The sequence below is a fragment of the Solanum dulcamara genome, chromosome 8 (assembly GCF_947179165.1).
Source record: "Solanum dulcamara chromosome 8, daSolDulc1.2, whole genome shotgun sequence".
Lineage (NCBI taxonomy): Eukaryota > Viridiplantae > Streptophyta > Magnoliopsida > Solanales > Solanaceae > Solanum > Solanum dulcamara.
Window position 1 is genome coordinate 68,422,171 of NC_077244.1, and position 16,587 is coordinate 68,438,757.

The following is a 16,587-nucleotide window of genomic DNA, read 5'->3' on the forward strand; positions in this document are numbered from 1 at the left end:
GCAGCTAGTAGAGTTAAAATTAACAAAATTTTAATTAGGTATTTTTGAACGTTATCCAGTATTCTAGGTTTCCTCGTTGGGGAGTCATCATCTTCCCTTCACTTATTAAAACCCTTTTTCCCATTCTTCTTTGTTTCTACACACAATTCAAATCCCTCCTCCCTCTCTTTTTTGCCCCCCAAACTGTGCAGCCGTACGCATTCTCCTTTCCTTACAAAACCCACAAATTTCCTTCTTGTAAATCGAGGTTTTCTTCGTGTTAATGGACGGTGGAGGAGACGGAGAACAGTATAATTCCCGCACTGTGGAAGATGTTTTTACGGATTTCAAGAGTCGACGTGTTGCTTTGATTAAGGCTCTTACCACAGGTGTTTTTTTTTGTTGGGTCTTGCTGGTTTTTTTGGAAGTTTAATAACTGCTCCATTAAAACCCTTGAGTTTTTTTTTTGTGTGTGTAAAATTAGGATGAGATTTCAATATTTTTAAGTTCTTGAATTTCCTAATAGTAGTAATGATGTTTTGCTTTTTTTTTTTTTTTTTTTTTGTCTTGCTGCTTTATTGAGTTTTAATAATTGCTCAACTAAAACCCTCGAGTTTTTTTTGAGTTATGTTTTGATGTGTGTGAAATTTGGATGAGATTTTCAATCTTTATAAGTTCTTGAGAAAATGACAGTCACCCTTTTTTTTTCTTTGAATTCCCAAATAGTAGTAATGATGTTTGCCTTTGCTTCACATTTTTTTTTTCTTTCTATTTCTTTACTATTTGTGTTCATAAAAAGTATGAAATGCTACTAATTGGTTTATTTTGTTTTTGTTTAATTCCAGATGTGGAAGAATTTTATCAGCAGTGTGATCCTGGTAAGGGTTTCTTCCAGTTGGATCTTTTCAGTATAAACTTTGGAATTTCTTGACTTGTATAAGCTGTTAGTAGTGACTGTCATTGCGATTTTTGTTTCATTTTAGTATTGGGTATTAGAGAATTTTGACCTGCGCATAGCGGGAGCCTTAGTGTACCGGGCTGCCTTTTTTTTTTTTATTAGAGAATTTTGATGTTGCAGTAGACTAAGATGATGTCATTGTGTTCTGGCCGACTGAACTTGCCATCCTTGCTGAGTTCTGTGTTCATTGGCAACTTTCATGTGCAATTCAGTGTGTGTGTTTCTTTTTTGTGATAATATTTTAAGGAAACAGAATCAATTCATTATGTAGAAGTTAAACAGTTTTGTGCTAGTTGTTATTTGCTGTTGAAATAATCTAGAACTGACCCACAGTGACCCTTTTATCTGATACCCAGCCATTGACTTGACTTAGAAAGTAAATGTGATGTCTGATATGTGGGTTCATTTGCTGCATAATTAAAGCTACAACAAGCCTTAACTCTTGCTCCACCTCTGAATAAGTTATTGTGCTGATATAAGTGCTCAGAGTAGGAAGAAAGGATTAGGGTGTGTTTTGGTCCAAGGAATTATATAGGAGCAGTCAATCGATTAGCTCTTTTTGTTATGATCAATTTGGCCTTTTCCTTTCTAGTTGCTCAATCTTCCCGTCTTTTATTTGTACTGCACACATAGTTAGGTCTCTTTGGAGAAAATTAGGCTGCATTGGGTTTCTCAATCGCATATAATGTTAAACTTTTATGTAGAAGGAAGTTGTCTCGAGAGACTTATAATTTCTTAGAATCTATTCAGATTCATCTAAAGATAGAGTAAGATGGAAGAAAAAGATATATATAGGTGATATCAACTAGTTAATGATATGTTTGGTCACGTTAGTATGCTTATTTTGGTCTGATGTTTTTCTAGGAGTATCTTAGCATTATTGTAGTTCGTAGCGTTATATGCATATAAAGAAGAAATTTTTGTATTTATTAGATTTTTATACCGCTTTGTATGGTCTGTTACGTTCTCTATTATTTGCTATGCCTTGTTCTACATCTGTATTCTCTTTTCAAACTAACTTGTATGTGTTACTTGAGCCGAGGGTCTTTTAGAAACTGCCTCTCTATCTCCACGAGATAGGGGTAAGGTCTGTGTGCACTCTACTTTCCCCAGATCCCTCATGTGGGAATGCATTGGATATGTTGTTGTTGTATATGCCAGTAAACATATACGTAAATTCTCAGTTTGTCATGTCATGTTCTCTGCAGTTCCTCCATTTCGTTACATTGGCCAAGGGCAAAAGCAAAAAAGGATTGAGCAAGTGTAAATGTTCTTGCATATTTATAAATTCTGTATTTCCATATCTGTAATAAGTATTTACCTACTCTAGAAGCAGAACACTACTTTTAAATTACAGGGCATTGAGCTTCAACATATTTTTATCTCGTTTTTTTTCCTTATTTGATTTTACTCCTTGCTTCTGAATCTGTGCTAAATTTTATGGACCTAAATATAGTCATAATTGGATGCATTTATTGGCAATTTATGGATGAAAAGATTTGCTCAAAGTTTTCAAAAGTGAACTTGCTTTGCTACTGGAAGTGCCAATATGTAATGGCATTGACCCATACTCCTGCTATCAGATTTGTCATATATCAGGTGATTGACTTAGAGTACTTAGTTCCCTATTTATACTCTTCTCTTTCTCTTTTAATTGAGGCTCAGTTTGTGGTAATATTTACTATGCTCCTTTTTCACACCATGGTCCCCTTCACACAACGAAAAGCTTTTGATTAACATTAATGTGGTGTACTTTAATTTGGTAATTTAATCCATCTTTTATGATTTATGTAGTTTCTAGTTCAAGCGGTTAAACATCTCCATTGTGTATTATCCAGAGAAGGAAAACTTGTGCTTGTATGGGCTCCCAAATGAACAATGGGAGGTCAATCTGCCTGCTGAAGAAGTACCACCAGAGCTCCCCGAGCCTGCTCTTGGTATCAACTTTGCGAGAGATGGGATGCAAGAAAAGGACTGGCTATCCTTAGTTGCCGTCCATAGTGATTCCTGGTTGCTTTCTGTCGCATTCTATTTTGGTGCTAGATTTGGATTTGATAAAGCCAGCAGGTACTTTTTCTCATCCAAACTTTCTTTTGTTGTAAAGCACACATATTTCCATACTTAAAGAGGACGTTAAGGTCATCACTTGATTAAAATATGTAGGTAATTCATTTATGTTGGTGATGTGATAAATTTTGGAGATATTTGCTTCTAGTAGTTCATTTGATTTAATGTTTGTATTTGATCCCTAGTAAATCAAGTGGTTCATCTGTTTTCCTGGTTTGTTTCCTCAAGCAATTCCATGCATCTATTTGATTTGGGACGTGTTGCATTGAATTTATCGTTTTTTGTGGTCGGTTTTTGGTTAAGCACAGTCAACCAACCAACATCATTGTATTCAAGCTCAAGTATTTCCTTTGAAATTGTGAAAGAGCTCTTATTGAGCAAGGTTCAATTTTCTTTTTTCATTTCTGCATTTTGTGTTTGCTACATGTAGGATCCTTTTTTTTTATGGCAGGGGAAACCCGCAGCCGCTGCCCTGTGTGTAGGGTAAAACCCCCGCTCCTATGCAATAGCTCGCAAACACACAGGAGAGGTAACCCACTAGGCAAGCCTGGTGCGACGAACTCGACCCAGAAGGCAAACCCTTTGCTTTCGCTGGCAAAGGCTTTCGAACTTGAGACCTCCAACATGGAAGTTCCAAACCCAAACCACTGCTGGGCCACCCCGAAGGGTGCTACATGTAGGATCATTTGTCAGAGGGTTTGATGTATTGAAAATGCTCCAACTTTTCACGTAGAAAAGTAAATTTGATGTTAATGGAAAGTCATGTTCTGGTTATTTTCCATTAGCACTACTGCATATAGGATAGAATGGTCTATTCACTACAAAAAAAAAGTAAGGCATTAGTGACGGACATATTCCATATCTAAACAACAAAAGTCGTTGCTGAACCTATTTAGTGACTGCTGTTAGCTACGCACAAATTTAGCGACAAAATTCATAGCTAATTCCTGTTTTTTTTTATATAGTTATTAGGTTCACATTCCTATTAACCTACCCAAGATTGTGCCTTCTGTTTGAGACCCACATAAGAATATACATTGTCAATATGTGCCTTAGTGGTGGCAGAAGTCATCACAGTTCCCCACCTCATGAACTTCACTGCGTTTTTTTTCTCTGTTGCTCATAGTTTCTTAGTTCTTGTTCAGGAAGAGGCTCTTCAACATGATAAATGAATTGCCTACAATATATGAAGTAGTGACTGGTGCTGTAAAGAAGCAAAAGAAAGAAAAATCTTCCGGCCACAGCGGCAAAAAATCCAAGTCAAATTCCAAGGCGGTAAGTCTATCTTTGCACAATGTGTTGGTTTGCAAGTCAGAAGTAGCATGCTGTTTAATTTTTCTGAGACAAATTTGCATTAGATGCATTGCTAGCATGACCTGGGAGATGCTAATTTTGAAGTTATATCAAGTATCTTGGATCTTGATTGATCACCTGTCACATTCTACTGCATATTTGTTTTTCTGTTTTCTGGGATATTAGAGATATCAATGAGAGCTTGTCCGTGAACTAGCTAAAAAGGGCAGTCCGGTGCACTAAAGCTCCCGCTATGCGTAGGGTCCGGGGAAGGGCCCAACCACAAGGGTCTATTGTATGCAGCCTTACCTTGCATTTCTGCCAGATGCTGTTTTCAAGGCTTGAACCCGTGACCTCCTGGTCACATGACAACAATTTTACCAGTTAATCTGATCTAATCTTGTAACAATGATACCTAATGTCTGGATACATGGTCTTCACCTCTTTTGGTTATCATTATTTTACTTTTTATGTGGCAAAAGCAGAGGGCACCAGATTATCAGGAGAAGTTAGCAAAGTTGCAGCCTAAAGATGAAGAGGAGGGCTTGGATGAGCAGCAGGACGAGGATGAGCATGGTGAGACACTGTGTGGCGCCTGTGGAGAGTATTATGCGGCGGATGAATTTTGGATATGCTGTGACATATGTGAAAAGTGGTTCCACGGCAAGTGTGTGAAGATTACCCCTGCCAAGGCTGAGCATATCAAGCAATACAAGTGTCCGTCTTGTAGCCACAAGAGAGCTCGAGTTGACATATAAAATCGGATATAACGTAGCATCTTCTGTTGGTCAGGTTATTCAGGCCGTTTGGCTCTAACTCGTGGAAGTTTAATGTCACTGTGATTCATCTTTGTATACTGTTGGTTGGAACATGCAGCTGATGAATAGGGTTCTATTGCTGGTTTAGTATAAAAATAGTCTTAAAGTAGCAAAAACAGGTCCATACTGTGATTTTAAACAGTTAATGTTTCTTGTTTCAGTAGGGGTAAGTCTCATTAATGTGATCTATTGAGCTTCCCACCAACTTTGGTGTAAATGTCTGTTGCTTTTTACTCATTGATGTTGCCTAGAATTGTGAATTATGGTCATGTTGATTACATACACCATTCAAAAGATGGTAATACTGGCATCGTATATTTCTTAGTTGGCCCTCATCCAACGAAATGCTATTTTTGGAATAATGGACAAGCAAAAATGAACGGAAAGAGTATACACTAATCGAATCCATTGGTTCTTGGGTACAACGTTTTAACTTTTTTCAATTCTCTCAACGGTGTAAAAATATTTACATTGTCCCTTAAGATACAACTTTAGTGTACATGTGTCTGTTGGTGTTTACTTGTGAAAAATTGACTTGATTTGATATATTACAAATTAAATCAAATCAAACCAAATGAGACATAACGAGTTGTGTTGGTCTCTACTTTCAAGAAAAGAAGGTTACAATTTTTCAAAAATTGATAAGCTAAAGTACAATTTTCATATTTGTTTGTAAAAATGTAATTCCTAATAATGTACAATTTCCACAATATTCAGCTGTTTGAAATACAAATATCGAGTTTGATTCATGGCTGTCGGACTCGTAAAAAAATGTTGCCACATTATATCTCTCTCTGTCAAAAACGTACTTCTCCATCTGTCCAAAAATAAGTATCACCTTACACTTTGTTTGGATGGTGGTTTTCATGGTTTCATAATGTACAGTACAATATGATAGGATATTATATAGTACAATATTATGTTTGGATAGACTGTATGATTTACTATTGTTTAACGATAATTTTGTTGTTTGGTTTGACTATATGGAACTATATCGTAAATGATAAATTTATGAAAATGCCCTTAATAAAGGGTAAATAAGAGTTATTTAAAATTAAGTAAGGGTATAATTGAAAAAAATAAAATAAACAATGGGATACCACCAAATTGGTGGTTTCAAAAAGCGAGGGTTTTCATGGTTATAAAACCATGAAACCAAATCATACCATACAATACCATGTAATTAAAGAAACAATCAAAACAAACATGGTTCTCTTACTAACCATACCATACCATACCACAGAAAACCACCATCCAAACAAGCTGATAGTGAAAATCACGTTCATTAAGAAATATATAATACGGAAAAGGGTCATATTTACCCCTGTACTCTCAGAAAAGGGTGTCTGTGTATGTGTGAGGTACACTTGACCTTTCAAAATGATGTCGAAGCGGGTCATGCAAAAATAATAAATATTAAAGGCATAGTGAGCTATAATGCAAATTTATGAAGCATAGACACATGATTAGTACATTTCCTGAAGAGAATGTGATTTGTGATAAGCACCATGAATGCTCGACCATTCTAAAAGTGAATGAGGCAAGATGCGATAAAAAATATTATGGGTTGGATATATGCCATAACTCACCTCCATGGGAGGTTTGAGAGAAACAAATAAAAATATTATGGGTTGGATATATGTCACAACCCACTTCTACGGAAGGTTTAAGAGAAATCAATAAATTTTATTTTGGCATAAATAATCACTGGTTGTGTATCTATGATACGACAAAAGTAAAGCAAGAAGCATGTCTTGTCTATAATAATTTTATCTATGATAATAATAATATAATTTTCTCCTTAAAGAAGATGTTCACCATATGGATGGTGTCATGAGATAGTACACAAAATTAATTATGAGCTTTAAAAGAGTTATTGTACTATCGGAGAAATAATATTGGGGTTGTAGTAAGTCTCAAAAGAAAATTTTTAAGTTTCGGAGAAATTGAAAATAAAAAATTATTATAATTGAGACTATAAATTATGAAAAGATTTAATATCTTCAAATTACTACAATCGAAGCGGGTTATAAATATTTATATAAAAGGTTATCTGCCTTTTCTTCTTATTTGTTGTATATAAACATGGGTATGATGATGGAATCACATGCAAAAGTAAACTAGAAGTTTACTGAAATAAAGATCAGTTGACATGACCGATTGGCCATTCCGATTTAAATGTAATGCAAAATTAATTGAGAATTCACGTGACTATATGATGAAGAAACAAGAGATCTTTCAAGAATTCTCTTGTGTTGCTTGTTCTCATGATAAAATGATCATTGTATCATTGTACTAGCTAAAGTTGGAATTGTATTCCCTGAGATTTTAGAACTTATAAAATGGTGAATATGGGCCCGTTCACCTACCATGTGGACCGTTTGCAACTATATGATAGTTACATCTATGAAATGGTCACATGTGCTTTATTGTCAATTTACAAATTAATTTTTGTAAGGTTGTTTGCTTGAATTATTAAATTAAGGGCACAGTTCCAAACTATGAAAGTATGTTGATAATGCTAGTTGGTTTAGCAGAAATTGTGTGCCTCCAATTATAGCTAAACCATAGGTATAAGAACAAAACTCCCAAATAAAATTTGATATGAGATGGATTTATTTAACATGTAACAACACATGTATGCATCAAGTCAAAGATGTTTAGCCATCATAATTGGTTAAGGGCCAGAAACCAAACAATTTTCATCTAAAGGTCAAATGTGAGATATTTGATGAATCCCCAAATAAGGTTGAGGTGAATGTTAGAAAATCTAACATTAGGGGGAGAGATGATGGGCAATTGAAAATTATGAATGAGATGAATTATCTAGATTCTCGTTAAAAAAATGTGAAATTGAAGTTCAAGAGATAATCATTTGCATAATGTTGTAAATTAATTGCCAGATGAATTTGCTGACCCTATGTTATAATTCAGTTGCAAGAAGTCCTTCAAGGACAGAATCTATGGTACATATAAAGCGATGTTTTTGGAGTTATGTGAAATGAGTATGACGTCATAACACTTCATAAAATCTTGGCAAAGGTTCAAGTACGTGAAATGATGGAAAAATGAAGGAATCTCGATAAGTTATGTCATATTGAAATCGAGTCAAATGACTATCGACGGTATCTTTGATATCAAGTAGCGCTTAATGCTATAGATGGTGATGAAGATCTTGAATTCAAATCCGTTATATAGTCTAGATAGATAAATGATTGGGCAAATAAAATGCACTATTCAAGAATATTTTATTTCACTTAGAAAAGTGATGTTTTTGGAGTTATCATTCAAAGATCAAGATATAATGTCAGTGGGATACAAATGAATCATTATGCAAAAGTATAACCGTAAGATATAAAGTACGGTTTGTGCCTTAGGGCATAAAGAGTTTTTCACAAAAGTCATGACATTATTAAATAAAGATATATTCTCCAGTGGTGAATGTAATGAGACTTGTTTTAGTCTGACAATAGATGAAATACTTGAATATGTGTAATGGATGATTGCCACGTCTAACTAGACGATGAAGGTTGTATGAAAATACTTGAAGCATTCAAGGTGTTTGAAGCATATAAAAGTTGAAAGAAACTTGTTCATTAAAGTTCAAAAATCCTTATATGGATTGAAACAATCAGGGAAGAAACGATACAAAAATGAACCTATTTATTCTTGCATTTGTATAAGAAGGTCAGATCTAAATTTGTTATGATAGTTGTGTATGTTGATGATTTGAATATCATTACTCTTAAAATGCTTTCAAAAGCTATTGAGTGTTTGAAAAGGGAATATGAAAAATTTTGGAATGAAAAAAATTTGTCATGACCTACAGATTTGACAAATGAAATATTTGTCCATCAATTAACATACTCAGAAAAATCTTGAAGCGATTTTACATGGATAAATCACATTTATTCAGTATCTTAATAATTGTGAGATCTCTTAACATAAATAAAGATCCATTTCAAATTAAGGATGAAGAGTTTCTTGATGATGAAACTCCATATATTAGTCAATTGGGGCACTGATGAACCTTGCTATACACAATCAAATATTTTACAATGAGTTTATTGGCAATATTCGGCTCCTCCCCAATAAAAAGATATTAGAATGACATCAAAGACATATCTTCGAAAAATCATGTACATGAGTTGATTTTATTTCAATGAAGCTAAGTCTTAAATGAGCTGTTTGTTTACCTGTGGAAGCATAATAATATCTTGACATTCAATTCTAATCTTTTTAATGTTTTTAGCCAAATTTGGCCAATTTTTTTTTGGCCAAATAGCACTTTTCATTAAGAAAAAACATGAATAATTACCCTTTTTACATTTCTCATTCGCCTCTTTACCATCTCTACTGCCGCATAGCTAGCCCACTCAACAATGGCGGCTTCTTGCATGCTCAGATCCTCTTTCCTCTCTCCGAACCCTCATCTTCATCAACAATCTCCTTCTAAATCCAACCGTGCTTTCTTCTGCACTCCTATCAAAGCCACATCTTCTACAGACGACGCAATCTCCAAATCTCCACAACTTCAGAAGCACCGCCGACCTGCTGACGAGAACATCCGCGAAGAAGCCCGCCGCGACATATCTTCACACAATTTCTCTGCTAGGTATGCGTATTATGCTACCCATTGCTGAGTTGTTGCGTTATTCGGGTTATGGTTTCCCTATTATTTGAAATGACCGCATTCAACCTTCTATTCATTCAATTTATTTATTTGTTTTTTAAAAAAAGTTTCAGCGTTAAGGGTATCATTATTTTAAAATTAATAGAGAAACTAGAAAAATAGCAGGAATAGAGCGGTGATTAGAAAAACCCCTTTCCTAAGATATTCCTTATTTAATCATCCTTCAAGATTCAATTTGTTTTTTCAGCTTAATTTGTGGGTAGGAGAGAAAAGTTGTTATTTTTGGGGTTTCTAAATGGTGGGTTGTTGACTGGGAATTGTACAACGACGGGACTATGGGGTTGGCCTGATTACTATGAATGTTGGAAAGATTGGACTTCACTGGTTCAAGAATGGAGGGGCCTTCTGCCTCTGCCGTATCTGAATGAAGTACAGATCAGGGATTTTTTGAGTGTTTGAGGTGATTTATTGAGTGTATGGAAGTGCTAATGAGGAGAAAGCTTGATAACTCTTTGATGCAAATGAAGATTTCTCCTTGTCCAGTATAATCTCACAAGTGGGGTTTTGGGAGGGTGAGATGTACGCAAACCATGCCTTTATCTTTGCAAGCTAGAAAGGCAAAGTTAAGGGTATATGCCTTCTGTAGGCGTAAATGTTGAATCAGAAGGGCTGAAATGCCTGAGGAAATCTATAGGATGAAAGCCGTGTTGCGGTTAGTTTGATGCCTGCTACCCATCAGTGCTGGAGCATCAGTAATGTTCTATCGTATTCGTAGGCAGGGTCAACACTTTTTTCACCTTTTATTTTATGTTTTGTTTTTTTTAAAAATGATTGCGTAAGTTTTTTTAGCAAGGTTATCTCAGGGAACAAAATCACACTTTTTGAAGGTTGAATAGGCTTAGTTAAATAACATTGGCATTAAAAGTGGAATAATACAAATTCACTTAATTTGTTACTTCCTAACTGTAAGCAAATCGTAGAAATATATATTTACATCATGTTCCCACTTACTTTACCAAAATGTGGGTGCAAATTGTAGTCTGCACCTGCTAACTTAAAATTTTGCATATGCTTCTGCAGGTATGTACCTTTTAATGCCGATCCTAACTCCAGTGAGTGGTATTCTCTCGATGAGATCATTTATCGCAGCCGATCCGGTGGCCTACTCGATGTCCAACACGATATGGACGCGCTCAAGAAATTTGATGGCCAGTATTGGCGGTCCCTGTTTGATTCCCGGGTGGGAAAGACTACATGGCCTTATGGTTCAGGTGTTTGGTCCAAGAAGGAGTGGGTCCTACCTGAAATTGACAGTGATGATATTGTCAGTGCTTTTGAAGGAAATTCCAATCTTTTTTGGGCTGAGCGATATGGGAAACAATTCCTAGGCATGAATGATTTGTGGGTCAAACATTGTGGAATCAGCCACACTGGTAGCTTCAAGGATCTTGGCATGACCGTATTGGTGAGTCAAGTAAATCGGTTGCGGAAAATGCATAAACCAGTTGTGGGTGTGGGCTGTGCTTCCACTGGAGACACGTCCGCTGCGCTGTCAGCTTACTGTGCATCTGCAGGCATTCCATCAATTGTGTTTTTACCTGCAAATAAGATATCTATGGCGCAACTGGTTCAACCAATAGCCAATGGGGCCTTTGTGTTGAGTATTGACACTGATTTTGATGGCTGTATGCAGTTGATTCGTGAAGTCACAGCTGAGTTGCCCATTTACTTGGCAAATTCCTTGAATAGTTTGAGGCTAGAAGGACAAAAGACGGCAGCAATAGAGATTCTGCAGCAGTTTGAATGGGAAGTTCCAGACTGGGTGATAGTTCCTGGTGGGAACCTGGGCAATATATATGCATTTTACAAAGGTTTCCAAATGTGCAAGGAGCTGGGACTTGTTGATCGTATCCCGAGACTTGTTTGTGCTCAAGCAGCCAATGCAAATCCGCTTTACGTGCATTATAAATCTGGTTGGAAAGATTTCAAACCTGTCAAGGCAAATACAACATTTGCATCTGCTATACAGATTGGTGACCCAGTATCTATTGATAGGGCTGTCTTTGCTCTAAAGAAGTCAAACGGGATAGTGGAGGAGGCAACTGAGGAAGAGTTGATGGATGCGATGGCTCAGGCTGACTCAACTGGGATGTTCATATGCCCCCACACTGGTGTGGCATTGACTGCACTCTCCAAGCTGAGAAAGGCTGGAGTTATTGGGCCTACTGATAGGGCTGTTGTTGTGAGTACAGCTCATGGATTGAAGTTTGCTCAATCCAAGGTTGATTATCATTCAAAAGAAATAAAGAACATGGAATGCCGGTTTGCTAATCCCCCGGTACAGGTGAAAGCAGACTTTGGATCAGTCATGGATGTTCTCAAAAAGTATCTGTTAAGCAAAAATTCCAAGTTCTGATTCATTCAGACTTTTTGGAAGAGTAAGTTCTGCTTATATACCAAAATCATCATCTTTTGGTTCATCTTCAGCAGTGATGAAGAATTTGGTTAGATGGTGATCCTTTCACTGGTAGAATTAGAGTCATGAAAGGCTCAGAGTTTCTTATGAGAGAAATATGTTTTAAGTAAATAAATGGAACTTTTTGGCGGCTGCAACTTTGTGCTATTTCCTATGCTCCTTTGATTGATGTTGGCTAGTGTCAGAACTGGTTCTGAACATTTTGTAGCATAGCATCAAATGAATTGGTTTTGTAGTTTGAGGGGATAATGTTACCCCTGCTCTTTTATATTCTATTCAAGAAGCATGAAAACTGAATAAATGAACCCTTCTATGGGATTGTCTCAGCCACCTCAGAATGGTCATTGATATCTTAAAAGAGGATTCAGTTTTACATACTGTAGCTATTCTGGCATCTTATTTGAGTAGCTTAGTTTTGCCGCATGCAACACTGTCTTTCTTAGAAAAGCTCTCAGTTGGAAATATTTTAGTAATCCTCATCGAAATTTGTTTAAAACAACATATATAAAATTCACTGGCAGCAACAAGAAAAAAAAAAGGTAGTAATGAAAAATTATATACACATGATGGGTCCATGAGCAACTGAAAAACGATCTGTTTTGGTTCCGCGTGTATAAAATTAATCGATGCACCAAAATATTACAGGACTAAGTCATATTATCGTCTAATAGACAGCACAACAAATGGACATTAGTATTACATATCTTTACATATTCATAGCCTTGGTAATGGCTATTTCCCATTCCCCATATGGCCTGCAGCATTGTTCCAGTAGGTGTCACCTTTCTGTATGCGTGCTCTGGTGAAGCTACAAACTCCATAGGGGAGTCATCTCTTAGTTCTCTGGATTATGGATATCAGCTAACAGAATAAGAGCATAGCACAAGATGACTACAAAAGAACCACGGCAACTGCAACTAGAGCTGCTACAGTAAATATCAGAGCCTGCAGTGATGATCTTGTTTGAGATACATGTACAAAGATAAATAGATAGAGGATTTTGAGGACAAAATGCAGCTGATCCTACAAATAGCAGACAACTAAACTTCCTTGGCTTTTCTATTTTTTTCTTCTTTTTGGAGAAGGTAAGCAAAAAATATTTATTGATCAGAAAGAGTACTAAGAGCCCGTTTGGATGAGCTTAAAAAAAGTAACTTTTATGTATGAAGTACTTTTAGAACTTTGAAGTGCTGAAAGTTATTTTTATAAATAAGCAGTTGAGTGTTTGGATAAAAGTGTTTCTGTTGAAAATAAGTGTTTGAATTTTAGGGTTAAAAGAATAAAAAGGGTAGTTTGGGAATTTAGTTAAAATATAAGGGATATAAAAGTAATTTCTATGGTCAAACAAAATGACTTTAAGCACTTAGAAAAAAAAAGGTTAGAAATCCTAACTTTTCATTTTTGACTGACTTTAAGAATTTATGGCTTAAAATTAGCATTAGACAAACACGTCCAAAAGCTAAAAAGGGGTTTTAAGTTGGTTTTGAGGCCCATCCAAACGGGCTCTAAGATTGTGCTGTAGAGAAGATACATTCCCTTGGCATTATAAGGACTTTCTAGGTGATCAAACTGAAATCAGAATCAATGCAACTTGCACTTAAGGATGGTAACTCACAGCTATTGCATTGGCAGCTAGCCCTGCTCGCTCCCTCGGATCTTTCTGGTAGTAATTCCCAAAGTAAAGAATTGTTGCATAATACCACATGAATGGGAATACAAAACCAAGTAGCAGGCTGCAATAGAAATAGATAGGAGAAGAAGAACACACCTTAGAGCATATAAGATATGTCCAAAGAGAAGCCTAGATCATGACACAAATGACAGAAGAGAGGTGGGGAATGAAAAGAGGAGCAACAAGCAAGAAAACTCACGAAAACCATCCTATTCCACAACCAAAGCAAGGAAGAGGTCTGTCAAAGATTCCCAACTGATTGTTTTCCGCATCTTTCGGGGGCATATAACTGTTACTGGGATGTTCTTTGGCATCTTGCAGGAGATCTGTAAGCATAAAAATGACATAAGCAACCGCTACTGGTCATAAACTGTAATACAAAATGAAGTCAATAAACAGTGATTAGATGCAGTAGACTGCAGCAACATAATATGTAACTAGTATCTATCTCCATTTATTTATTTATTTTGATGCGTAGTATCTATCTACATTCAATATCGAATGGTAAATCTTTAGAGTTGCTAACAAATATATGAACTTTAGTGTGCCCTTCAGTGTGGTCATCTAGGTTCTAAGACAAAATTTTCCTTGCCAATGAGCCTCTTTTGAAGAAGTTTCACTAAACAATTGATATTTCACTTTATCATACTTTTTTTCAATTTCTTTGGTCATATATTTGTCATTCATGTTTATAATTATTGGTCTTGGACTAAACATATATATTTGTATCTTTTTCTCCCTTTGTGCCTTTTTTCACTAAAGCCCACACTTTTATTTGCGCTCTGTGCTTAAAGCCTCAATGGACCTTAGAGCTTTTTTGCGCTTTTTGCCTTTGATAACACTGAATATAGTCAGATGTCTTTACAAGAGTCAACAATGTAATAGTTCTGTGAAGCTCAAGGAAAGAGCTAAAAGAACAGAGTTCATGTTCATACTGTATTCCATCAGTAATGTCTAACTTATTCTGACCAATCTGTCCTCTGAATGTCGAACAACGATAAACTGGACAAGTTTAACCAGAAGGACATATGAAACCAGCAGAGCCAGCCATCTTTTTTTTCCTTTTTACAAATACAAGGTCAATCATTAATGCAACCGTATTAGTGATTACATCTTAAATCATCTCTGAGGGACCACAGCATCTAACATTGTAGCAGAGTATTATGCCCAAAGAACTCGAGCACGCCTTTGTAATGATGATTAATATAATGTTACCTTTCTCAAAAAGGATATTATGCCCAAAGGATAGCAATATCCAAATAGTTTAAATAGAAGTGTTTACTTTATAGAAATATCTACAATCCCAATCATTGTAGTCGAACGTTTTCCCAAAATCATGAAATTCCAAGATAGAGATCACTATCATTACCCACCCTCACAATATAAATACCGCTGACTCCAAGTTATCAATTTCAAATAAAAAACATATGTCAGAAGTTGGTATCGTCCATGCTTGTAAAAAAGTTCTAGGAAAGGCCCGATTCATTAACATAATGTTACCAAAACTCACAACAAAAGACCAGATGCATAATCTTAGCAACAGGCATCAACTTTAGGTTTAAGGCAAACAATTTACGAGATTCATTAAGAAAACAAAGTGTGGATATGGCTAAAAATATCAAACACGATTACATACTCTGATCCATGTGCTATTCTGGGTTCTGATCTCAATTCCTCCTCCACGACTCCTGCAACAAGCGATATTTGCAGCTTCAGCAAACTGTTGCTCCAATCTAATTGTGCTAAAACTCTAAAAACAAATTAACTGTGGGACAAGGAAATAAAATGCCACCTTCAGAACAAAATTCATCTGAACCTAGGGAACTAAATTGAGCATCTAACTTCTAATTGTTCAGGTTTCGTTCAACTTTCACTAAATGATATCAGTAAACCACTCAAATTCCGAGGTTACGTTTAGATAAAGACCTCTCATATGCCTTGGAAACACAAGAGCAACATGGCTTGCAATTCTGCTATCTCATAACACAAAGAGAAGTCAAGATTAGGCCACAAAGTCTGAGAAAATTTAAATTCACTGAAAACTAACGTTCAACTCCTAGTCAAAGAGAATCACACACAAAGAGAAGTCAAGATTCCAAGGACGCTTGAAACAACATGGAAGTGCAATAGAAGTTGAGTACAATAGAAGAAAAACATCAGTAACACAGCACAGTTAACACAATTACGAATCACTTCCAAGAATCACCCAATACTGGCATATAAACCTTGTCTTAAAAAAACCTAATTTGTCTTAAAACGAAAATGTCTTACCCCAAACTGAAGAGCCAGAGAAGGACTGTGAGGACGAAATTGCGAAGGAATAAAACGAAGAACCGACGGTTTTCCTGGTAGACACTGAAAGCAGCAACAGTCTCTTCTTTCTTCGTCCTCGCTCGATAATCAATGTGCTTGGCTATGGAGTTGGTGCACCGAACTGGTAGTTTGCACCGGTCAATTATCGTATAACCGGCTGTTCACGGAAGTTGCAATTGAGTACAAGTTTTATTGGTAATTATGTTTTGTACCCCTGAGGTTTAGTAAAATGGATTCCAAAGGTTTACTCTTTAGTCTTTACTCTGTAAGGAAGAAACTACTACTTAGTATAAGAGGCTTCAAGGGGCCTCTTCGTTGACATGTCTGTATCATCCGGAGGGTATATGTTTTGTCCGCTTCATCATTATTACACGCGGC

At 36.1% G+C, this 16,587-nt stretch overlaps 3 protein-coding genes across 5 annotated transcripts; 2 read left to right on the forward strand and 1 right to left on the reverse strand.

Annotated features, from left to right (window-relative positions):
* The first annotated feature begins 32 nt into the window (after positions 1 to 32).
* Positions 33 to 5,352, forward strand: LOC129899811 (PHD finger protein ALFIN-LIKE 3-like). 2 transcript variants are annotated; one of them, XM_055974822.1, is made up of 5 exons: positions 33 to 368; positions 825 to 857; positions 2,776 to 3,004; positions 4,150 to 4,279; positions 4,780 to 5,352. In XM_055974822.1, the coding sequence occupies exons 1-5, from the start codon at positions 263 to 265 to the stop codon at positions 5,053 to 5,055; spliced, it is 774 nt and encodes a 257-aa protein (XP_055830797.1). In that variant the 5' UTR covers positions 33 to 262; the 3' UTR covers positions 5,056 to 5,352. The 2 variants fall into 2 exon arrangements, with proteins under 2 accessions (XP_055830797.1, XP_055830798.1); XM_055974823.1 differs by having other exon boundaries at positions 66 to 368; positions 4,783 to 5,352.
* Positions 5,353 to 9,392: 4,040 nt separating this feature from the next.
* On the forward strand, positions 9,393 to 12,549 carry LOC129899068 (threonine synthase, chloroplastic-like). Its single transcript, XM_055973858.1, has 2 exons — positions 9,393 to 9,730; positions 10,829 to 12,549. The coding sequence occupies exons 1-2, from the start codon at positions 9,498 to 9,500 to the stop codon at positions 12,162 to 12,164; spliced, it is 1,569 nt and encodes a 522-aa protein (XP_055829833.1). The 5' UTR covers positions 9,393 to 9,497; the 3' UTR covers positions 12,165 to 12,549.
* A 211-nt stretch (positions 12,550 to 12,760) lies between these two features.
* LOC129899069 (60S ribosomal protein L18a-like protein) lies at positions 12,761 to 16,587 on the reverse strand. 2 transcript variants are annotated; one of them, XM_055973859.1, is made up of 5 exons: positions 16,168 to 16,587; positions 15,533 to 15,584; positions 14,096 to 14,222; positions 13,840 to 13,957; positions 12,761 to 13,169 (listed from the first exon to the last, which is right to left on the reverse strand). In XM_055973859.1, exons 2-5 carry the CDS (start codon positions 15,540 to 15,542, stop codon positions 13,116 to 13,118), a joined length of 309 nt encoding a protein of 102 aa, XP_055829834.1. In that variant the 5' UTR covers positions 15,543 to 15,584; positions 16,168 to 16,587; the 3' UTR covers positions 12,761 to 13,115. The 2 variants fall into 2 exon arrangements, with proteins under 2 accessions (XP_055829834.1, XP_055829835.1); XM_055973860.1 differs by having other exon boundaries at positions 15,533 to 15,661.